Consider the following 26225-nt stretch of genomic DNA (forward strand, 5'->3'; position numbering starts at 1 on the left):
ACTTTGATTCAATTCTGAGTAGCCCCAGTGCAGAAGACTAGTCGTAAGTAACATTCTACGTTCTTCGTGACATGCTATGCTCACATCACTGTCTTATGCGTAAACAAAAATGAAATAAATAAATAAATAAATAAAATCCTGATTTCCATCTCCAAATAGGCCTACAAGTAAATTGATGTTCATGGCCTCAGAGAAGGCGTTACCTTCTGGGATCCAACCGTCTTCGGACAAGAATGAAATTGCACTAAAATAACACTTTGATATCAGTTTCAGTGGGGCTTTTCATTCGCATCTCTTAATTACATGGACCTTGAGAAACTCCTCACCTCTCTAGGCTGCTTGGCCCTTGACCATCCTGGTTCGACTTAATGGGCGGTATTCAGAGAGGATTCGTTAATCGAGGGTTAGTCAACAGACTAGTTAGTAAGAATACTAACTCTTTACTAAGGAAGGTGCACTTTTTGGTATTCAGAGTCAACTTTGAGTACAACTAAAATGATGATTTGGGTATAATTAACTTATATAACTCTAATGCATAGGGTGAGAAAAATAAATGTGGCAACTACGGAAAAGTAGATCAGCGCTTGCATAGTCTGTAAAAATGAAAATACATGAAATACGAAATATCAAATGTTGTGTCGCACGCTAAATCTTGGGTAAAAGATTAGCCTCTGCTCTAGATTAATTAGTCACATGTGATTAACTTCGTCAAATACTACGTCCTAATCAGAGACTCTGAATACAATTTTGATAACCATCCGTTAGTCAACCCCATAGTATGACTTTAATCAGACGTCAAAACAACTCTGCATAAGGCCCAATAGGTCGAAACTCATAGTCGAATTTACCACTCTGATCGACTGCTTAGATCGAGAAGTTATCTAACCGAACAATCTCCTCACTCCTCACTACCTACTGTATGTACTAGAGTGAAAAGGAAAATCTGAAATAAGGGAGATGCATAGATTTTCGGATCCAGTTTTCAGTAAAGTAATTTTGTACTGTAGAAGTTCTGTAATACGAAAGTGAAAGGACGAAACATCTAACGGAAATAGTTGCTCATACATAATAAAATAAGCTTATATTGGTCTCAATCTGCGGTATCTTCTGTTTCCTTTCATTCTTTCAATTAAACAGTTCTTGGACCAATATTTCCAGGACCACGAACATAACTTTGACTTTAGATGTATTGCAAAGTTTGTTTCTTAATCTAGCAATCACCAACTAAAATGAATTTACTCAATATACGTCGAGTTAGTACTATTTCTAATTTCCTGTAGTTACATATAATGATCCATACAGGCCCGCAACTAGAGGGAGCTAGGGGGAAACCTGCCTCCCCTAAACTTTTCGTGGCTCCTCGAGACCTCAATACAAAATTCTATTATTAAATAAAAAAAAAACACAATTGAGATATTTGTAAGAGAATTTTTGATGACTTGACCCCCCGTGACTGGTTGCGGGCCTGGATCCATATGAAACATAATGATTAATATTTTCAGTTATGATTTGTGGTCAAATTTCTTTCGGTATCACGTTGAAACATCTGTTGCTCAAATCAATGTGGCTGGCGCATACGTTGGTGCCTTTCGTGAATAGTACTAAGATCCGCATATAAATGTACCGTGTTGTGAATCTATTAAAGTAAATCTGTATTATTAGATTACTCCATAATTTATTGATTGAAACTATTACATTTGAATTATTATATTTTATCTCGATTTTACTGTTTTATTGTCTATTTATCCATTTAATCATTTTTTTTTTTACCGCGTTACCATATAATTTTGCTTTACTGATTGTTTTAAAATTTCTATTATTGCAATCTAAGTACTAGTATAATTTTCCAGATCCATTTGTCTACAAATTTGATGTCAGATAAAATATCTAAATAATTTATTTACGAGGCATCAAAAAAATTTCCGGCTCCGCATCATATCATCCTTTTAAATATGTTGTAGAAATTCGATTAATACTGTGTTTATACACAAAAAAATTTACGTGTTTTCCATATCTTTCTTCTCGCTAAATTCTAATCCAACAAAGCTAAAGCTTTATCCTCTGATTGAGAATTTAGTGCCTTGGTATATGATATTCTCTGTCTAGACGCATGTCTAAGATTCAGTAGTTTACCATTCACTTTGTACCCTTGACCTTTAAATGGTTGGTCTTCTTTAGTTGAATGATTTTGAAAGATACCGGTAGACCCGATGTATAAACGTGAGCACAGTTCGTGATTATGGATGCCAGAGTATTCAGTAGAAGAAGGAGGTTCCTTTCTGATTTTTTCTTCAATTCCAGATTCAACACCGAAGTGGCCATAACGCTCAATGCAAATATCGAAGGTATCCTTGCCTTTATTATAGGAGAATACTTTGTTTGGTAGCAAACTGAACACATAGTGTTGGCCGTCACAGAGGTAACCTTGACTTACAGCCTGACAATATAAATGTCCACCACGTTTGAATAAATAACTATTATTCTGTACATATTCCCATATGGAACAGTTATTTTTAGAAGCATTCAAGGCAATGGCTGCGTCTCCCATGTCTAATGAGCGGTAATGCTTACAAAATTTGTGTGATGTGTCATGTACAGAAATTTCTTGTTGACAGCTGTCATTAGAATTAGTTTCAATAGGTTCGTCCATCTCATGATCTTCAATCAATTTTTCGTTGTTCAACTCAAAAACATTCCCATTTCGACTAGTGTCTTCAGAAACTTTTGTTTGCTGCAATATTTGATAAGTGATGTTTTGAGCTAGAATCTCAGTCCCAAATTCACCTGGAAAATGCTTCTGGACAAGAGAATCTGCTATATCAAAAACGTTGCTATTTAGGCTTGGCTCACTTTCATTCTGAAACCAGTTCACTTTCTCGGTTATAATTTTACCATTCCAATTCAACACCACAAAAATACCCAAAGGTACATTATCATATACAGCGCCATCCCAAAAGTGCTTATTACCGCAGCCGCAATTTGTAAATTTACTGGCAATTTTGGTACAATCTCCATTCCTGTATTCAACACTTCCATCATCTCTTATGTTACGAATACGATAACTAAAACACCGTGTGCATCTTACTTCTTGCACAACATAATTTCGGGGAACGAGAACATCTTTCTTTTGGCTATACGTAAAGGTTATTCCATGCAAAGGCAATGTATAAGATTGTCTTTCTTCCAAGTTCCCAAATTCTTTTTGGGCTAAGGTGTACAGGTAGCCACCTCGCAACAGGCATTCGTTTTTCTGAGGTAATATACAGATCGCATCACATGCTAAGCAACGATACAATATTTCATCTTTGGCCCCTTTTTGTACAATGGTAAGTGCTAACTCAGGACTCACATTATTAAACGCATTCCTTATAACGTCACATTGATGAATATCAGCAACTAATGATGGAGATACAGAATGAATTTGGTAAAATAATTTATCCATTGCTTCAACCAATTTCAATATATAATTGTTGTTTAAATACTTGCCTCCTCCTATCACCACACATTCTTCAGAGTCAAAGTCAATGTATTGTTTAGCTAATTGCTCAGGAAAAACCCAAACTTTTGGTAGCATTGAGTAGTGTAAACGAGGTAGTTCACAGCCTTTTATACCAACTAAGGGGACGAACTGATTTCTCTTGCTGTTACTCCATGCTATACATATCGGTTTATTTAATACATTTTCTGTATCTTTGCATTCATCTGGCTTGGAGAAAACTGGAACATACAAAGCTGAATGAGGGATCATGTCTTGCATTCCTTCCAGTGAATCCAGCAATATAATTGGTCGCCTCAATACATTAGCCAGACCGAATATCTGTATACTAGTATTGCGGAAGTCTGAAGGGATCGAGTTTTCTGGTTGACGCTCCGGATCGCATTTGTCTATTATCAGTTGCCATTCAGATACAGCAATGATATCTCGGAAAGTTTCCTTATATTGCTCAATGTTATTTTCAAAATGTGTCTTGAGATTGTACAGCAATGCATGCCAAAATATCTCTCGTCCAACCAATGCCCTAGAAATGGCATATACAAGGGAGTGAACACCAGCATCAGTGTGAATCGGTATTAATCTCTCTTCTCCACCATTAAAGGTTCGGATCATTTCCAATTTATCTTTCAAATAGGTCATGCTTCCAGATATATCACGTCCATAACCAACAACTTCAATGTCACTTATATCTATTAGGAATGCTCTATTGCCTAAACTTGCACAATCAAATGTTCTTGTGCCTTTTATTTCTTCCAATGGCATCGCTTTTCCTGTATTTTTGTCTAACCCATGAGTTGTTAACAATGGTGACAGCAGTTTGCAGTGGTAACTCGAAAGCCCGAGAACTTTAATCATATCAGTGTTGTTTCTTCGAATGGAATCTTCTTCGAGGAGACAATTTTGTACTATAGTTTTAGCAACAACAGATACATTGAGGACTTCCTCGATATTGCTAATAGATTGTTTCTCATGACTCTGACCACACTGTGAACATTGAATGACACTTTCAAACCGGAAGAAGAATAACCGAGCGCCACATTTGATATCTGGACAAATTCCTTGCAGCATACTGTATTTCGATCGGATATTCATTGTCTGAAGAGAAACCAATACAGTAATTGAAAATTTAATCTTCATGCACTAAATTTGGAAAATAGTAGTTCTAGTCACTAAATTGTCATATGGTCTAGAAATAGATGACCGTTTTCCTTATTATATACTAGTGGTAAGTGATGGTTCTGAAACTTATTGAAGTAGTTGAATTTTCAGTAAAATTACAAGCCATACAAATACAAATTGTACTAATATTACACGTATTGGTACGTATTATGTTGCATAATTCTCTGTTAACTATACGAATAATTAAATTATAATGTTAATATTTTAAAATATTAAGGTGGATCACCACCCAGAAGTCAGTACATATTTTAGCTCATTGCCTTAACTACTGCGCAATGAAACGTTACATATTTTAAATATTGTACTATAAGATAGAGTTATGTTTCAGCTACAGCACAGGACATTGATTCATTTGGTTGTGTCTACTGATATCGAAAAACGTAACAAATAAAAGAAAATATTTGATTCGTTTTACAATGAGCACACAAGATGGCACTTGCTGTTAGATCTTACTAGAAGTGCTCAGTTTTATGAAATGTTTATTTGAATGTGGAAAGTATTTTAAAGTAACGGTCTTCTCACGAAATAGAAATATTGTTTCACCGTTTTTCGTGTTATGTTTCAAATTTAATTTAAATATTAATTTACATTTATGGAAATAGGTTTTGAGATGAAACTAGCTCAGAACGCCAATTTGCACATTTACTGTAGCAATCACAATAAGAAAATTTCTGGATTTTAGCGTTGCAGTTCGAGAAGCGGAATTGCGGTAAGGGTCGAAAACTAAATTCTCTAGTAAGTATTCAAGCAGAATTCCATGATTACTTCCTTTATTATCTGGCATCAGTAAACACTCGACACTATCTGGCAACGCCACATTATTCAAGCAGCGTTTAGCATAGCACTGAGAACACCTAGTGGTCCACCTTAACTTTTAGCGAGTCTAAATTCAATAGCTTCTGTGGGATGCAAACGCTGGAATCACTGTGTCGCGAGCTGGGGAGATGAAGCGTGATTCATTTGTTTGGTCATCCTACACCCTAAAGCTTTACAGCAGAGTCTGTCTTAGTCTTAGAAAAGATACAATTACTAAACAGAAACACGCTTCACTACGAGGCATGTTCTGCCATATTCTTTTAGCTTCATTTCCTTAATGTCCATTCACACAATAAAGACGTTCGTGCGTAGCGAGGAAAAACAAAGAAAAGGAATCGCGCTTTACCTGAAAGCTTATAGAATAGAAATTTCAACGAGATAAAATTTGTGCAGATCAATTTAGCGAAAAGATATCTTGTCTTATATGGAACCGTCCTAAAAATTAATGTAATTTTCGTCAAAAAACAGACTCGAAAAATTGTCCAACTTTGTCCCGTCCGTATTTCCACCATATAAGCAACAATTTGTTTTGCAGAGTCAGTGGCGGATCCAGGGGGGCGATCGGGGCAATTGCCCCCCCAGAATAGGAAACTTTCTTATTTATATATATGAATAAAACCCATCCCAAAGTTTGAAGCTCTTAAAAGTAGCTCTAAGTAGCAGTATGACAACCCACCGCCCCCCAGAAGTCGGTCCTGGATCCGTCCCTGTGAAGAGTATTATCGTGTAGCGGACTACTTCATTGCTTCACATACCAATTTTTATGGCTGTACCCCCCACCCCAAAAAAAACCTGATGGGAATGGCCCCCCAAAAAACTGGATGCAAAAAAGAACAAAAAAACACAAACTTTACTCTCCCCCTCTTCGCCGTGGTACCCCTCATATACATAAAATGCATATCAGCGGCAAGCTTTGTTCTTCAGAAACACATTGATGTGAAAATTTTCTTCCTAGCTTAATTAGAGGCTGAGCTATTAAGGTTTAAAGCCTTGATGCAGCATTTGCGTCTGTCGGCGTTTAAAAGATAAACTACTAATAACTTCCGCAATTGAGAAATAGATGTATCTCATTCAAAACAGTATTCATATGCAGCGACTCATCTTTGCCAATGATTCACAAGATTCTCTATTTCTTCTTATTATAAAAGTGTTCCGTGAGGCAATGAAGTCCCCGCAGGTGTTTTAGAATACCCTATCCTTTATATAATAACTGCATAAATATGTGATAAGCTGCTTATGCTAAATAAGGGAACTTATGTAGGAATCGGAGAACTTCGTACTTCAGATCCCTCATAGTTTGCTTTATAATTTTCGTTCAGTGATGTTTACTTGTGTCTTAGAAGACCAGAAAACCTCTCTAATACACCGAACATGACTACTTTTTACATCACTGTTGGTGCATTTAGTCAGCTTTTATACAGCATGTGTCAATGGTAATGGATACATCAGGAGAAAAGAATTTGTAATTGACGACATCTAGTGTTATCAATCGTAATAACAACAAATTCTTCTACGGGGTGGCCATAAAGTCTCGTTACCCCTTGATATTGCAAGAACGTGTTATTGCAAGTTGTTGGGTCACGAAGCACAGATCTCAACACCCATGATAATGCGCTATGGGGCGTTCATAAAGGGCATTGTCGCACAAAACATTACGATACCACTGCCGAACTGACAAAAGCTTGTGAAACAAGCTTTCACTCAAGTTAATCCTGCAATGTCGCACAGAACCTGGCGGCGTATTATCTTTTGTCATGAGAATGACGGCCGACAGACTGATCTTTCGGACACAATGTTTTTATCTGAATAAAATTTCTCGACGAACTCCTTCGTGGCTAAGCGGTTAGCGTACACGCCTCTGGCGTGGGAGACCCGGCGGGAACTCATGTAGTTTGGATTCCAAGTTAATCAGTAGGTCCCATCTCATATAGCCTCGCTGCTGAAAGGGACGTTAAACTCAAAATCAACTCAACTCAAAATTTCTCGAAAGCATTGTTGTTCATGTCGTTCAGTTCTTTCCGTGCAGTTAGTTATGTACGTTTAGTGGTTTATGTTATTTATTTTCCTAGTAACGGGACTTTGTAGCCACCCTGTATGGTGTCAGCTTTGATTGTTTTAAATTCTTGAACAGTACTAATGAGGGACACCTGTGCTTTCTCTTATCGTATATGATTCAGTTGTCGTTACATGGCATAATATGGTCGAGCAACGGTTGATTTTGGTAAGAAATCAACAGGTACTACGGATCTGTAAGTGACCACCACTGAATTTTGTAATGATCAGTCAATCACTATGGATCTTACTTGCCCGTTTTTCCATGTCCTCTATTTCCTGCTTTCTGTAGGAGGTAGAAAGCTTAGGTGTGTACGATTTGCAGATGATATGGCGCTTATTGCAGAATCTGAAGAGAAAATCTATAAGATGTTAGAATACTTGAGGAAGGGCTGTGTAGAAATGGGATGAAAATAAATGTTAGAAAAACAAAAGCCATGGTGATTGGAATGAAGAGATCGGTGTCAAATATAGAAGTAGGAGGGGGAGGAAATAGAACAGGCGACTAGTTTTCGATACCTAGGTAGTATTATTAGTAATAATATGAAATGTGAACGTGAAATAAAAGCAAGGATAGGAACGGCGAAAGAAGCCTTTAGGATGAGGAAATTACTATTTTGCGGAACATTGAATAAAGAATTGAGAAAAATGATACCTCCCAACATGGAGATACCATGTTAGGGAATTTTGGAACATCCTGTATAACATCGTATAACAATGTCAGAAAGATGTGAAAATTGTAGTGGTGCAATATTGAGATTTATTCTTTTGGTAATGTTAGAGGTAGGATTAGGTTAGGAAGTGTTTAGAATAGATTTAGTATTTATTTTGCATTTATTATATATATTTCGTTTATTTCCGCCTTAATTTCTTATATTTCTCAAAGATTTAAACACATTTCTCTTCATTTTCATCAGTAGAACGACTTTCCTATCTCAAAACATTTTGAAACCTCTCTTATAAATTTTCTTCAAATTTTAATTCAAAAATATCATTCATAAAAATTCTCCATTTTCAACCATCTTGATAGAAATTTGTCAAAATTACTGGATTTAATGTTCATCATCTTCAATCTTGTCTCATCGGACATCAGTAACACAGATTTACGAAATTCTCAATAAATGGTCGCTTTTCTTTGAAGTATCTCGTAATTTGCTCATTAGCCGATCTTCGTATTATTACGTCACTATATTGCCGTCTCGAATGGTGTCAGTTTTCAAGAGAGCAGTAGCTAGATGCTGTCCGTCTATTCCTTTTAATAAAAGTGGTCAAGAACGTTGCTGCAGAACAGATTTATGCAAAAAAAAAAAAAATAAAATAAATAAATAAATAAAATAAAATAAAATAAATAAAAAATAAACTGTTATTCAACTGACAATTTTGCGATTTAGAAGTTCGTAGCTGGACGGAACGGAGCGAACAATGCAAAAATTTGGTGAGGCAGCTTCCTTGTTGATTTCGCCAGTATGGCGAATGTTGACATAATCTTAATTCTTTTGAGACTTAGAAACTTTTTTTGTGAGAGAACGTTAGAAGTTTATCATTAGATAAACCTGTTCAATCTAAGATACATTGCATTCCGAGAGGTGTGGAAAAGTTTCCTGAAGGGAACTGAAATGTTAAACTTGAAAATGAAGATTAAAGCCTCTTGTTTGTAAGTAGGACATTATGTAGTTACTTATTTTTGGACGGACAACAGTCCGAATCTCAAGTGGTGTGATTATCCATCACTATTGGGTTACTGTAAGTAATGTTTAGTTTTAAACGTTGGGTGAAATCAAGTGTCAAGTGCTCAAAAACCTGCATCGGGATTATTTTTAACTTTCAAATTTTGCAGAGTAAGATACAATGTTATGATGGTGTGTTTCATAATGTATTTCAGTGCAATTATGCGTTCGTAATCACTTCCGTTTCCAAAGAATCTACCCAATTACTTACGTCAGACAATATGTGACGGCTTAAGTTTATTTAGAAAAAGGGGGGAGTAGAATAAATTACTGATAAAACGTAAGAATATGTTCTTTTGACGTAATTTTCTTTTGGAATGACCATCTTATATAAAAATTCGAAGTAAGCCTAATCTCAGATATACGTTAGCATTCGTTTTTTATTTTTATTATTTCACTTGCTTGGCCATGTATTGTTTCGACCCCCAAATGTAAACAAACCAGATAGGAGATAGGAACGACGTTTTATGGCATCGAATTTATATTATATATAATATTTTAACCTACTAAAGTATTTGTGTCGAAAATCTTGAAATATTATTCCTAAGCTGTACTTTGGCTGAGAGAAGCTGATAAATTTTGTTGCTAAGATTCCGATAGGGGCAACTGGTTTTCTACATTGTGTGCTTATCCATTTAGGTGCAGAGGCACAGTCAGTGGCAAAACCTCATCACGATTGTAAACATTGGCCTTGAATGCCAACCGAAACGTCTTTACAGAGAAAGAAGAGAAAAATTACTGATTTTGTGTGTGTGTTTGTGTTTGTGTGGTGGGAATGCGTTGTAGGTTAGATTAGGTTAAGATTTTTTTATACCGATACATTTTATTTGTGCATGTTAGGTTAAGCTTCTTTTGATATGTATGTGGGAAATATGTGGTGCCTATTAGTGCAAGCTGTAGTGTACAGCTATGGGAATTAGAATTTTTTAACAATTGATGAAAATACCAAAAACAAATGAACAAAGCAAACGGTTTAGTATCTATATATATATAAAAGAGAACGTACAAATCCTTTGTTCCCTCATCACGCTAATACGGCTGAACCAATTTCTTTTATTTTTGGGGGGTTATTAGGATTTGGACCCTAGATGGTTTTTATCATATCACTTTAATTTTTAATTACCAGTGTCTTGAGATAATTGACCATTCAAGTGTCCATAACGTACAAATATTTTGTTAGATCATCATAGGTAAAAATAAACGTATTTATATGCAACCCGCATGACCGTGTCACTCGGCGGGTTAACATAAATGACAGGCGCTATAATGTTAACATTTACTGCAATCACTTGAAAGCGAAAAAGTAAAAATTATCTAAGTAACAAAGTTTATTGCGTTCGGGGGTGACCGCAGCGAAGCGGGGCGGGTTAACATAAATGACAGGCGATATAATGTTAACATTTAATGCAATCTTCTATGGTTTTTATCATATCACTTGAAAGCGAAAAAGTAAAAATTATCTAAGTAACAACGTTTATTGCGTTCCGGGGTGACCGCAGCGAAGCGGGGTGAACGCTGCTAGTATAATATGAAAGTTAATGTGATGTGTGTGGAAAATATAAGAAAGCCATGTATGTATGTGGAATTTTAAAATGTTTGGTCACAAATGGTGACACGTACTTTGGTACAGCTTAACAATAGGAGCGTAAAGCAAACGTACCGTTGCTCCCAATCTTCTGTAAAACCTTTGTGAGAATACTACGCAGCTTCCTTGAAATAAACAAATAAAAGGCTTAGATTATTAAAACCTGTTTTATTTCCTATTTCAAAGAAGTAGTATAGTAGAATAACTGTTTTTTAATTGGTTGGTACAGTTCAGCTTGATCAGTTATTTGCTCATTAATATTTCGTCTTCCTATCCGTCGTACTGACAAATCGCCACAGGAAAATGGCATAGAGGAAATTTTACAAGGAAGCCATAATATATATATATATATATATATATATATATATATATATATATATATTCTAAATTTCGAGTTTTTTTTTTTAAAAAAAAATCCGTTGCGCAAACTTTATACAGACTGTACTCCATTAGGACAGGTCATTTGAGATCCGATTCTTTCTTCCACGACTATGGAGTGAATGAGTGTATCTCTGGTTGCGAGCTATTCTTCTGTGATGGCCACATAGACTTGTAGCTGGTTAAACTTGTGATATACTCAAACGCACCTTGGTGGGGCCGCAGTGGCTCAATGGTATAGTGTTCACCTCTGGTGCTTGGGGTCCCGGGTTCAATCTCATCCCCCGCCAAGTGAACTTTGTGGTGGACAAGCACAGTGTGCGTGTGTTTTCTCGGGGTACTCCCGTTTCCTCCCACTTTCTTCATTCCACCATTTCATTCATTACTCATCATCACCGTCCCCTTTAGCCTAACCGGCATAACCGTGGCATAGCGAACATCAGAGAATAACAGTATACACAATCACACACAATACAACACATTACGCATACAATTATTTATTATTAATATTTATTAAGGTAAGGTAAGTTACAGAAAGACTCATAAAATGCTTCATGTGGAGTATTGTACTATATAAGGTAAACACCCCAGTAATGGACATGGATGAATTCGCCACCAGTAATGGACACTTCGGCGGAAATGGGTGAAAAATAAGACAATGTCTAACGCAGAGAAGTTTGCATTGTGTTGGAAATTATCTACGTGATATACTGGTTCCACTCAAGATTGTTAGGCTATCGTCTGCTAAATCTACGGGCTCTGCAGTTATGGTAAAGTCGTGGTATCGATTGTACGCGCGTTTTCACATTGTTTTAAGAAGTTGAATAAGCTAAGAAATCACTTGGCAGCTCTCCTATAGTAACGTTATGAACAAAATGAGAGGTATGTGTTTTTCTACGCACTAATATTGGTATAAGAAAGCCATAAGTATGGCAAAAATATATATTAATAAACCTGAGACGTCAATATTTGGTGTGTCTATGACTGGTAAGAGAAAGGCGCTATTTGATAATGTTGGACACCCTCTGTCCATTACTGGTAGAATGTGAAAATGTGTCAATAATACAAATACCCACTGCAAAAGTACCATGAAAGCTATATGAACAAACTAGCTCAAAAAAAAAAAAAAAAAACTGATAGCATAATCACTCAGAATTCCGAATCGTTCATCGATTTACAGGTCTGAGTTCGATTTCTAACGCTCTACGAGCATTCACTAGTATTTTTGATCATTTAGGGAGGATTGTTCTGTAACAGACAATCGACATCCCCTTGCAGTCCGTATTGCTGACTCAAGTGGGAGCCCGTGGCCATCATCATATTCGTCTTCTCATCTGTTTTGTGGAGGGCCAGTGCTCGCACTGACCGACATCTCCGCGAGGACGTATTGCTGCCTCAAGTGAGAGCCACAGTGGGCTTCCTCTCGATCATCCTCTTCGCCGAAGTATTTTGCGCCCATCTGGATGGCGTCGGGTGGCCATCCGGGACTACCACAACAACCTCCTGGGCCGTCTCTGAACCCCACGTCCCACGCCAGGGGACTGACCGAAGGCATACATCTGCTTCCCAATGCAAAAATTCTGGTAGATCCCGATCACGCACACCGGACAAACATCTCACTTCTTCAACTCAGCCACCGCCTAAGCATCATCATACTGTTAGTGAATCCGAGCAGTCTGTTTCATCCATGAACCTCGATGACGCTAATGAATTTCCGACACTACTGGATTCTACCAAACCTCGTCTTCATTCATTCTTGCTTACCAACTTTGATCCCAAATTTGAGAATACCAAACTGGCTTTTCAACAACTCATAAAATATCTACCACGCGCCCCAGTCGCTCAAATTGTTCATACACGCAATGGGATAATCTTCAAGTCATACGGTTCATCATTCTTGACCACTGTACGAAACAAATGCAGTTTCGAAATTTTTGGAAAACATGCTGAAATGAAGAGACTTGAATCAAAGGCGTTCAAACAGGCACCACCTCCAGGAAGACCCCCGGCTCTTTCAGTTGTCATTAGGGGGGTGGATCCTACCCTGACAGACGATGAGATTCAGGAAGAACTCACTCAAGAGGAACACTCTATACTTAAGTGCATACGCATTAAAAACGACCATGGAGCCACATACATGGTACGAGTCCTTACTAATTCCGAAACCACCATCGATGACTTGCTAACTTATGGCGCCTTCATTTATAAAAGGAAGCATCGCGTCGAGCCATCAAAATCACCTCCGCCTTTACCATTGCGATGCGAGCGCTGTCAAGCGTACAACTCCCACCCGACTTCAAAATGTACGCATCCTAGCAAATGTGGATACTGTAGCGGTGCCCACGATACTAAGGCATGCACCAACTTAGCTAAACCACCTAAATGCTCTACATGTCCAGAGCAGCATCCGACGTACAGTTATCGATGCAAAGCGAAACCTACAGCTGAGCCTATCAGCCCGGAACTAACGGTTCCTTTGCGACCTGTTTTACCGCCAACCCAGCAAGCTCTACCACCACCAGCTACCGATGAACCTATTACTCTCCAACAATTACTATCTTTTTTCACTATCGCTATGCAAAACATTCATCCTTTTCTTCGCCAATACATTCTCGGGGTGGTCAATCACTCTGCTCGCCTGATCTTTAAATGTTCCTTTCAAGCTACCTACTCTGGTCCACACGTGTATTTTCATGTCACTCCACTCGAAGAACATGCCTCCGCAGAAACTTCCAACCCTTCTACTGCACTGTAATCATGGGTATTTCGCTCTTATTTGTTAATATTCGATCCCTCGCTACTCACTATACCCTTCTCGAACAGCTTCTCTTAGAAGAATCTATTCAAGCCTTCCTCATTAACGAAACTCACCTCACACCAGCTATGTCTTTTAAAATACCTAGATATACATTACTACGTTGTGATTCTACGGTAGCAGCACGCCGAGTAAATGGGGGAGTGGCTGTTGGCTTTCATTCTTCCATTAGTCATCGCCAATACCACCCTGCCTTACATAACATACCGGAGCACCTCATTATCACCCTATATTTTCACTCACTTTATGTCACTATAGCCACCATATATATGTGCGCCCTGGACACCCAATCCCCCTCTCCTTTTTTCAGTATATCTCTAATAACTTTAAATATTATATCATTATGGCAGATATTAATATTCATAGCCGTTCAGATAACCAGAAACAACGTTTCCTTAACTTCATCACCAGTCATACCACAGGCCATATCTTTGACATGCCAAAACCTACCCGACCTATCACTGAAACCACACCAGACGTAGTGATTTCATCTGTCAACCTTTCCCAACGATGTACTCTCGAGGTACTAGATTCCATTGGTGGCGATCATCTACCCATCAAACTTCACATTGATCAACCACAGCCTCATACTCTTCGAACCTTACCAGAATCTCGGCGTGTCCCACGTTTTAACCAAAATGGGAACATTATCGCTCAACAATCACTGCCGATTTAGCCAATCTTGAGCCGCCTACCACAGAAGATGATCTGTATAATTGCATTTCTGATATCACCTACTCTATCCGTTATGCGTCCGAACTTCATATACCAACCACTGAAATCTCCCGGTTCCAACCACGTCTACCACCAAGTTATTTACCTCTTATACACCGCTCCCGCGCATTTTTCCGAGAGTTTCAGCGCACTGGGAACTTGGAAGCTCTGCAACATCATCGCAAACTCCAGCGCACAGTCCGAAACTATGTTAAGGCATATAAACTCCGGACCTGGGTAAAGACTTGCAACACCTTGGCAGAAACTTCGCACCCAACTAAGTACTGGAAACGCTTTAATCTGCTGACGGGCAAGCTTACCAGGACGCATTATCCATTGCTTATTAATGACTGTCCGCTACAAACAGATGAAGATAAAGTGAACGCTTTTGCCGACCACCTGCAAACTACATTCACTCCCTTTTCACCAGATTTTCCCCGGAGGCACCCCACGGACATCTTGAACCTATCAGCACCTTACTTACAACCGAGTGAAACTCATAGTCTTCCCGACAATAATCCTCTCACCGCTCCTATCTCTACTGACGATATTTCATCTGTCGTGAATTGCAAGCGTAATACAGCTCCTGGTTTGGATCGGATAACTTATCGCCACATCAAAGAAGCACCATACTGTCTTATTCTTCTTCTTTCTTATGTCTATACATTTATACTTCGTACCGGCTACTTCCCCTCAGACTGGAAAACATCCTCTACTTTAATGTTTCTGAAACCAAACAAACCTCCAGATTCTGTTGCATCTTACCGACCAATACAGCTAACCTCCGTATTTAGCAAGATTCTCGAGCGCATCATCGTCACCAGACTTCATCTCCATCTCTCTACCCATAATTTGCTTCCTGTGCATCAAGCTGGATTTAGACCTAATTTTAGCATCAATGATCAACTGATCAGACTCTTAAATCTCATTACCAATCATTATAATACTGCTCGACCGTCTTGTCTCATCCTTTTCGATCTCGAAAAAGCTTTTGATAAAGTTTGGCATTTAGCTCTCCTGTTCAAACTACACCGCTTCCGCCTTCCGCTTTCTTATCTCCGATTCATATTTCACTTTCTTTCTAACCGCCTCTCTTATGTAACCATCAATAGCTCCTTCTCTCATCCGATTTTTATTCACTCTGGTGTACCCCAAGGCTCTGCTCTCTCACCCCTACTATATCTTCTGTTTGTAGCTGACATGCCGGCACTTCCTCTCAATGTGCACACTTTTCAATATGCTGATGACACTGCTTTTCTCTGTACAGCCCGAACCATTCAACAGATTAATTCCTCTCTCAGCATAGCGATTGACTCCTTCTTTCGATGGTGCAATAAGTGGCGACTCCACATAAACTCCACTAAGACGCAGGCAATTGTCTTTATTCCACCTCGCAAGCGCTCTCGAGTACAGAAAAATCCGAATCTCCTTAACATCAGTGTCGACGGTACACGAATTCAACCCACTAAACAGGTCACTTACCTCGGTCTCACTATCGACCATCATCTAACTTGGCGCCCACATCTTAAAGAAATCACTCGCAAGGCCTATAATCGTTTAAACCTTCTTAAACGTCTTATTGGTACCACATGGGGATTACAGCCTTCTATAGTACTCAATACCTACAAGGTATTTTTGCGCCCCGTCTTAACATATGGACATCCCGCCTGGGTTAGTGCATTACCTTACTTCTACAACAAATTAAAAGTGCTCGAACGACATGCTTTTCGTCTAGCATACCGAATCAAGCTTCCGAGTCCAACGCAGGAGTTGTATGACCGCATAGCGTTTCCTACCCTACTTCATCACATCGAAAAATTAAGGCTCAGGTTCATTACTACCCGTTTTCAGCAACGGCGTCCTCTACTTGTGGACACGATGGATATCGATCGCAACTACGATCTGGGTTATAATTTCATCACCTGTCCTTTATCTCTGCTCTTCTCCCTTTATCTCAAAACTCTTCCACCTGATCACCCCGACCATTTTGTCGCATCTGCCTATTCTTCCGATCATCTTCCCCATCATGTTTCACCCACATTTACTGCACTGTAAATCCATTATACTAACAGGGCTTCACATGTCTTCATCACTGTCCAGAGTAGCCCCTGGACAAGAAGATAACCAGCATTCGTCCTTTTAACAAATTGTTTGTTTGTGTTTGTCCTGTAGAGTGCACCTCACCATCATCTTTTTTCCCTGCCCTAATGATTATGATCACAAGATCATAATGTCCAAATGGATACCGCAATATTATGCAATAAAGATGTAATATAATAAAGTGCTATCCGTATAAAAGATATTCCAAATTTCCTCAGCATCCCAATAGACCGGCTCCAATCTCCTTTCTGCGCCAGTACTTTCACCTCTCACCCCGAATAGAGGGCGTAACCCTCGCAAGGGAGCTAGCCTTTGGCTAGCAAAAAAAAAAAAAAAACTGATAGCTTGTTAGGTTTACCAGTAATGGACAGTGGGTGTGTATTACTGTTGTAGCTTAGCAACTTTCGTCCAATTATGGACACTTTGCATGGGACGTCGTTCCGTTGGTAGGGCTCCTTAAGGAGTCCAAAATGTGAATATGTTAGCCTTTCGGCAACTTTGGCTGAACATAAGTCAATGAAATTGTAAGGGATGTTGGTATTTATTTTCAGTGGGTGTTTAGCCAAATTAATTTGCCAGATTGCCTGTTTAACCAATGAGTTTGCCGGTTACCCAGTTTGTTTAGCCAAATGAGACAAGCGGGATGATTTCATCTAGCACACTGTTCACAGCCTGCCAGCAGCTCGGGTTTAGCGTAGGGATGGTCACAAATTTCAGGTTCCGGCGGAACCGGTTCCTCGAGTAACCGGTTCTTTGAGATCTGGTTTTTAGAACATGTTTCAGACCTGGATCCGAAAAACCGGTTCCGGAACCTGATCTTCTAGAACCGGATCTGTTCAGAGCCGAAAACCGGTTTCACCAGGAACTGGTTCTGGTCATCCCTAGTAGAAATCTTTGCAACGTCAACTGAACTTCCTTTCTGCGTGCTTACAAGATATGCACTACTGGTTTCCATTGATGTCGTGCAAATTTTCTCCGCATACAAGGATCTCCTGAGCTCCAAGCAACAAAAACTAACATTCGAAAACATAGAAATGCTGAGCATAATCAAGTAGGGTTTCTGGAAACCCAGTAGTATGTAACAGTTTCTCAAACCACAATATAGGGTGACCCAAAAGTAGGCATACAGTCCTACACAGTATGACGTTTTAGTTTATTAAGATAATGAGTTTATTTGCTTGTCTGTTCCAATCTTAAGATATGAGTGAAAAAAATTAACAACAAATAATACAAAAACTAAGTCACTACCTGTATGGATAACAATCATGATATAAAAACTCATGAGCCGGTCAGTACGTGACTGTATACCTACTTTTGGGCCACCCTGTATTGCTAAATTAATGTTTTGTTTTATACCGAATTGGCTTTAACCACAATTTTATTAGAAGAAGTTGAATGTTGCACAAGTTTATGAGATTAAATAAAACAATTTTTGGAATTTATATGAAATGTTTAAAGTCAAGATTTTAAAAATATTTGCTGGTATAATGAATAAAGAATGTTCATTAAACTGTATACTATAGCACTTAATAAAGACATTCTATTAGCACTTTTTTTTTACCTTTTTGAATGATTTTTCAGCAACTTTTATTCCCTTTTTCCTACCACATTTTTGCACTGGTCCCTAGTTATCAGTGTGATTTTGCATCTGTTCAAACGTTTCTTTCATCGAACTGATCACTATCTAAAAACCACATAAAATAAAATATATAGGCCACCGCACCTATTTCTCGCTCATATTTCTTAAACTAAATCATGCTTTGCTATGCTATGCTACTACTACTATTACAGTAATTGAAACATTTTCTTTGAAATACGTACAAAATTATAAAGCGTTTTTGGAAAACTTCACTCAAAGAAAGTTCACCCCAAAAGTAAACTACCCCTTGTGTTTTTTTTCATAAGAACCCCTTGTGTCTTATGTTATTATTTGGGTTATTAATAAAATATTTGTTTACGAAGTATTAACAAAGTAGCGTGAATTGAATTTGAGAAACTTGTAAATAAATAAATAAGTAAATAGAACACTAAGAATAAACCAGCACGTATGGATATTTTCATGGAGAGGATTTACGCAATATTATGGGATTATTAATAAAATGTTCAATTATAAAATATAGGGATGGTCACAAAGTTCCGGTTTCAGCGGAAACGGTTCCAGGAGAAACCGGTTCTTGGAGATCCTGTTTTCAGAACCGGTTTCGGTTCCAGACTCTTATCCGAAAACCCGGTTCCAGAATCGGATCTTGGGAACCGGTTCCAGACCTGAATTCGAAGAACCGGTTCCAGAACCGGATCTTCTAGAACCGGTTCCGTTCAGAACCGAAATCCGATTCCACCAGAAATCGGTCTGGCCATCCCTAATAAAATATGAACAAAATTGCCTTAGTCGTTTCTGAGAAAATCATCCGAAAGGAACTTAAAAAACTCAAGAGTAAACTTCCATTGTGCGTACTTTATATATGAGACACGATTCACTTAGTATTGCAGTGTTAATGAAATATTTAGTGATGAAATAAGAACAAAGTCAACTTAGTAATTTTTTTGACAAAGTCCCTAGGAAAAGACTTACCCCGAAGAGTAAATTTATGTTTCGTAGATTTTTCTTATAGAAATGACATATCATAATATAGGGTTGTTAAGTAACTATTGATACATGAAATGTAAACAAGATCGTTTGAACGGTTTTCAACAAAAACGCATTTTTAAAATGTTCACCTTTCAATATCCTATACCATCCTTGTTTTGGGGGGTAGGAAAGAATCAAATCCCTCCCTAGTTTCATTAATTTTACACATTTAGTTTATAATTTGGTGTGATCCTTTGGGCAAATGGACATATTTAAATGGGACGAACAAACGGCTGGGCAATGTTCAAAAATAACATTTTTGCTACGTAAAGGTCATGAAACATGTAAATTCGTTCAAATCGCTCACTCGATTTTCTTCACGACAATCATATTTTGTTTTCTTCTATCGTCACTCGAAAGTAAAAAGTAAACTTCTAATGAAGTCCAAATCAAAAACGTTTCTTGGGGGGCGCGGTGGCTCAGTGGTAGAACGTTCACCTCTGGTGCTTGGGGTCCCGGGTTCGATCCCAGTCCCCACCAAGTGAACTTTGTGGTGGACAAATACCGCGCTCGTGGGTTTTCTCGGGGTTCTCCCGTTTCCTCCCACTTTCTTCCTTTCACTCATCTCTCATCATCCCCGTCTCCTTTAGCCTAACCGGCATAACCGTGGGACGTACAACTTAAAGATTTCATTTCATTTTCAAAAACGTTTCTTGAGTTTTTGTGACCTGATTTAAGTTTCATCTGAGAATTGTGGACTGATCTCCAATTTCTCTGAGAGTTCATTTACATTACTTATGGCATATTTACATCTTACTTCGATCTCAACCCTCTAAGGCAGTGATCACCAAACAGTCGAGGAAACATTTTCGGTAGCTCGCGCTAACACTCCAGTTGGCTGATTCCTCCACTGAGCTGACGTTAAAGACTACTCGTTTCTTCCGCGCATAACTGTCATTGTCAACCTCATCACACAGTTGATTGTATGCGCTTGGGGTTGTGCATGTTATGTGTTTTCGTGTGTATATTAGACACTTGGTAACTTGCAATAAACAAATGTAAAATTTCTTTTAAAAAAGTGTTAGTTCTTTAGGTTAGTACAGGCTGTAACCAGCCCGAAAATGTAGGGGAGGCCCGGTGAAAGTTAGGGGGGGCGATCCAAAAACATTATAGTTCGTCACCATATTATAGTTCATTTGCAAGCCCACTGTGAACATTTTAGAGGGAGCGAGTAAAAATTTAGGGGGGCGGCCCCCGAGACTCCCCTGGATACGGGCCTGGGTTAGTAGCTCACAGTAGGATTTAAAAGCTGTACTCAGCTGACACAGCTCAGAAGCTTCATTAAGTTTGGCGACCACTACTCTAAGGCATAAAATAGCAGCATCATTCACAACGAGTTTAGACATGGTGCATAAAATGCTCAGAAATTGAGGCCAATAATTATTTTCTTAACACCAACATTTTTGCCTTTTTGTTTGAATTTATCGAATCCCTGGCTACGGTTTTTAAGGGTATTTTCCTTTTAGCAAGTTCATTTAATAGACAATCAGTCAATCCCTCACCAGCAATAGCAGTATCCAAGAAAATTTTCTTTCATTATGACTTCTTGACCTGCATGTGATTGAACAAATCTATTGCCCCTTTTAAGTCGACGGCGCCCGAAGCGACCAAAACTTTCTAAGTTCCTAGCGGCAATTCTGGCTACGGTTAACCACAACAGTATTCTAGATTAAATACCTAAATATTGTAAAGATGTGTATGAAAATTTTATAACACTTACCATATTTAAGTAATTATTGTTAAGATTTTTCTAATTGATTAGTTTCATAGCAACTAAGCTGTTTTATGCAATAGAATGAAAATACAATTAGACTGTAGTAATAAGTTTTTAAAAATATTGTTATATTTTGCTTTGTATTGTCATGCTGCAAGGCTAATTTTATTCAAATCAAAACTGCAGAAAAGTCCAAATTGCAAAATGAAATAATGTTACTTAGAATTATTTAACGAATTAGAAAACAAGGTGGCAAAGGTTTGAAGTTCGATTTCAGAACACGTATGATAACCATTTTGCATATTATTATGTCGATGCAGACTACACTGGTAAGACCCATAAATATCTGTCGAGGACGTTTATCTTTGCCTGAAGCCTCTTGAGAAGCAATATCAGGTGTTATTTCTGCAGAACATACCAGCCATTCTATTAGATCTCCAAGGAATAAATACTTATACAAGTATTCTCTTGTACACGAAATATCACACAATGCTTGAATATCTCCAGTAGTGGATTTCAATGGGCGAAAGGTCTAGCAAATCAAAGCTTGATTCTACAAACACATCACATGTGCAAACTTCAGCACAGCAATACATATCATCAGGGTGCGAATTACCGGGGGGATGAGGGGGATTTTCCCCCTCAATCACATTTTGTTCCCCCCCAAAGAAGTCAGCTGAAGTATCCCCACCGGGGATACTCGCTTTCCCCCTCAAACTATGCTTAGTATAACTCCAAATTTCACTGATTTTTGTTATTTCTTGTAAATTTAATCTTCTAGCTGTATTTCGAAATGATCGATGTAAACTGTTCAGTTTTGGTCATTTCTACTTACCACCTAATTACCCACTATTTTCAACGTTGTTTAGTAGAACTATATTATTATGACTACGGTTGTTACTTGCAACTGTACCTTCGTACCCTTCAGTTCGTCATCGTTTGTGAATTTGAATGTACTAATTGCGTATAACAAAGCCACATATCGATTTATAAATGTTCTTAGCGGTTGGCCAAGAAGAAGTAAACAAATAGCTTCTTCTACCATACTTGGCGAAGTTCGGATATTTCATATTCATCCTCTATATTTGTATCGATTATCTTATTTTAATTTTGGTTATAACATGTTATTCCATTTTCCACTGTACTCTTTGTTAGCACATGGTCTTCATTCCCTAGTAGATTGTGTGTATGCAACTCAAAAGTTGCATTTAATTTGTCATAATTGGGATATATAGGTATTCTCTTGTAAGTATATGTTAACGTACACGCTGGGGGATACGCTCCTAGTGAGCAGACATGTTAATGAAGGTGATTTTTAGGTGAATAAGCGAATAATTCAAGATTTGTTTCAGCATTTGATAATACGACTGGTTCTCCGTGTCATTGTCCGTGTCTGTATAAGCATTTCAACTGGAGCGGGTTTTTTTAAAGTTAACCCTTCATTTTTTCATCTTTTCGCTGTACAGTTTGCTGTGCACGCAATTAATGTTGTCTGAAAAACTTCAGTGTAATGTTTTACTTTATTTGAATAACATAGCCCATAGTGAATCAACTCATCTTCAACCTAACAGTAAAGTAATTTTTAAGTGTTGACTTTCCGTGCCCATCATGGAATATTTGGAGAAAAAAAGTCGTGATGAGCACAGCTTTAGCGGGAAGTAGAAGCACAAGCTCGAAATTTGAATTGAGAGATTTTAAATATTTGGCCTTCGATTTGACCTTGATGTGAGAAATCGGGACCAGCAACAATCCATTTCTTATTTGATAGGCTAATATCTAGATTTTCTTAAAAAAAAAGTCCGGTTTAACTGATAATTTTAGTAGTTTTCAGAAGACTGAAGTAGGTTTCTTTTCGCAACCTGTATGTATTAATGCAAAGTGGAAGCTTTCAATATGAGTGGAAAAATTAACATATGCTTGTGATCATGGCTATCGCTCGAGCCGAATTATTAACTAAATAAACCTTAGAGAGCTACGGGGACAAGAGTGAGTACAACATTAAAACACGTTCAGAAAGGTTTAGTGGGGTGTGTGTATGTCACACAATATATAACTTATGTGCATAGTTATTGTCGGTAGATTTATTAAATTAATAAATCTCTTATTTATTACACATGCCACACACACACACACACACACACACACGATGTTACCTTATGCTCAGCATAACGTAACATGGCCCGGTGCTTTTGAGCACCTTGTATATTGGAAGGGAAATTTTAATTTTATTTAGAATGTAAGAAAACTGTTTTATTTTATAGTAGGAAAAACGTAGGTCGAAAATTTTGTGTAATTTTAGTAAAGTAAATCGTTTCAATGAATATTACATGAAGATTACATGATTATTAATTATATTTTGTATATTTTACGTATTTATCCAAGAATATATCATTATTTTAGACAAATAAGTGTATATTCCAGCCTTTTTAATGATTCTCAGTTTATTTTTATTCATATTTCGGCATAGGGAATCCTCACAAGAAAGCTAAAAATTTTATTTCGTAAAATCTTCTTCAAAATTCCAAATTAAGAAAGTCAGCCATAATTTCTTCTTGGTGCATCTCTTTGTTTCGAAGTAAATTATTTGATTGGATAATCCACAATCACAGCTGCGGCTGAGATTTCGGTTTTCTTTGATCTTCGCACAGAAGCCTATCATCCGATAGTTACGTCACGATTATCTTCCAATTAGGGATCATCTTCATGTATTTCTTTGTCTTACGGCGTCAGCCGTTTCAGGAGACAGACGTGCAGTGTTCGGCGTCTGTAGAAATTGTGGAATAATTTGTTGTTATTTTAAAACTGTGATAAATTCTTCGTTTTTGGCTAGTGTTAGAAGTTGTCAGCAGAGATAAACGTGCTGTGTTGGTGTTTTAACGAAATTATTAAACCAGTAATATTCTAAACTGTGAAGTGATTTTCGTCTTGCATAAAGGATACTAGTATGGGATATGCTTATTGTTACGGAATGAGCTCATTGGCAAATTTTTCGTTCTCGGTCAGCGAGAGAACGTAGGAGAATCCAGAGGAGACGGTGACGGAGAGTAAATATTGAGTCGTTGTGCAGGCATCGAAGAAGAAGAAGTTGAGAGACGCTCAACGGCGTTTTGGATCGGTGCTACAGTAGTTCGTATCCGAAATTATTTTGGGACCACAAGTTGAGAGTCTCCCAGGAGACTCTAGTGGAGTAATTCATCAGGAAAACCCTTTTTTTTTAATATATCCGTTTAGTCTCTGTCAAAGGAATGAAACTCACGTAAGTAGGAACCAGTGAAAGTGAAATTTCAATCCAGGTATTTGTCGTCTTCAAAATTCCTTGTCTCGAGAAAACAAACATGTGTGATTATATTTTCTGGTGCATGTGTGAAATTCATAACATGATGTGTTAAGTGCATAAAGTTTCCCTCAACGCCGCACACATGCAGATTCGGTCAATGTGACATCGTGATTTCATTCAATGAGGGGGGAAAAGAAAGCTAGATTATCTCAGCACAGAGCGATTGTCGTAACCTCAAGAAAATGTGTGTACCACACACACATTTTCCCCCAGTGAAGAAAAGATGTTTAGATTCCCTGAAATCTTGAAATTTTTCGTTTTTCGGTAATACTGCTCGAAATTAAAATTGTATTTTATTTTAGTATGTTTTCTTTGGTTTGAAACAAAATGATTCTAAACGTTGATTTTGGAAGTAAGTGTCAGATTCACGGCTACAGTTAAGTGCAAGGGTACATGAAGTTTGCGTACTGGTAACTGAAAACTTTCGACAATAGGCTAAACCTTCGTAACATTTTAATCTGATACCCATCAAGTTTTAGAAATTTCAGTTTTTTTTAATAATTTCTGATAAATACCTTTTCCTTCTTTACTAAGAAACTTAGAAATTTCAGAGCGACACTAATGCAAGTAACCACTGCGTCTTCGGTCTGAATGTGGTAGCGAAACAAAAACAAAAATATAAATATAAAATAAGGATGGTGCTTCATGAAATATATGTGTGATTTTTTTATATATATTTTTGTTTAGGTTAAGTTAGTGTAGTTAGAATAGGGATTTAGGTTTAAGTTATGGCAATATGTAAGTGAGTGTTTACCTGTGCTAGATTGTCCAGTGGGTCCGAGCTGTAAGAGAGGTCGCGAAAAGCGTAAATCCTCTATGCCGGCCACAACCTCTATGCACAGAGAAGTTTAAGCACCAAAGAATAAATAAAGAAAAGTGAAAGTAGCTAACCACAACATTATGCAGTGAAGTATTATTTTCAATAGTGTAATGTATTTATATTGTGTCTTTTCATTTGTTTTGCGTGTCGATTCAATGTAAATGTTCTGAAAGTCAAGAATATTAAATGAAGAATATTAAATGAATATGAATATTTTGGGAATATATGTGCAAAAGTAAATAATGTTTTGGCTCTGAAAGATATAGAAATTGATCATATTATTTTCTTAGATGGGTATGTCAGTTTAGTGTAAAGATTTTTCCTGTTGTCAAATATTTTGTCCAACACTACTTTCATGAAGATTTCGAATAAAACTTACTAGCCGTGAAAACATCTTTCTTTTCGAATACAGAAATATAATTATCTTGTAGTTTTAAGAAGTAGTAGAAATATGGAGTTGATGTTTTGGTATGCCTGCGAAGCATGATCAAAGCAAAGAGCAGTACGTACATAATAAGTTTACCGGGGAGATGAAATAGCTGTGAATCAAGGGAAGAGACTTTCCTTAGTGTGACCGGGGTTGAAAACAACCGAATCTGTAGAAATTTTCTAATTTTATCCGTTTAAATCAAAATCTCAGTTTGGATTTTTTTTTGTTGCGAAATTCTGGTTTTCGAGATTTGTAAGATTTTTTTTTTAATTCAGATAGGGCTTTTACAGACAACATCAAGATCTTCATTGTGCTCATTGCCAGCTCCACTCGTAGGTCGGTGTCCTGTGTCTGTAGTCGTGGTTCACAACCTATTTCCGGATGGGATGTGGATGATGAACTGCAGGCCTGGATATCGGACTGTGAGTCGAGA

At 37.7% G+C, this 26225-nt stretch overlaps 1 protein-coding gene across 1 annotated transcript; it reads right to left on the reverse strand.

The window, feature by feature from the left end:
• Nucleotides 1-1655: 1655 nt before the first annotated feature.
• LOC145666406 (deubiquitinating protein VCPIP1-like) lies at nucleotides 1656-21257 on the reverse strand. Its single transcript, XM_081733618.1, has 2 exons — nucleotides 21212-21257; nucleotides 1656-4591 (listed from the first exon to the last, which is right to left on the reverse strand). Exons 1-2 carry the CDS (start codon nucleotides 21212-21214, stop codon nucleotides 2033-2035), a joined length of 2562 nt encoding a protein of 853 aa, XP_081589744.1. The 5' UTR covers nucleotides 21215-21257; the 3' UTR covers nucleotides 1656-2032.
• Between the last annotated feature and the right edge of the window lie 4968 nt (nucleotides 21258-26225).

This window comes from Thermobia domestica, chromosome 12 (assembly GCF_964235325.1).
Source record: "Thermobia domestica chromosome 12, izTheDome1.hap1.1, whole genome shotgun sequence".
Taxonomy (NCBI): domain Eukaryota; kingdom Metazoa; phylum Arthropoda; class Insecta; order Zygentoma; family Lepismatidae; genus Thermobia; species Thermobia domestica.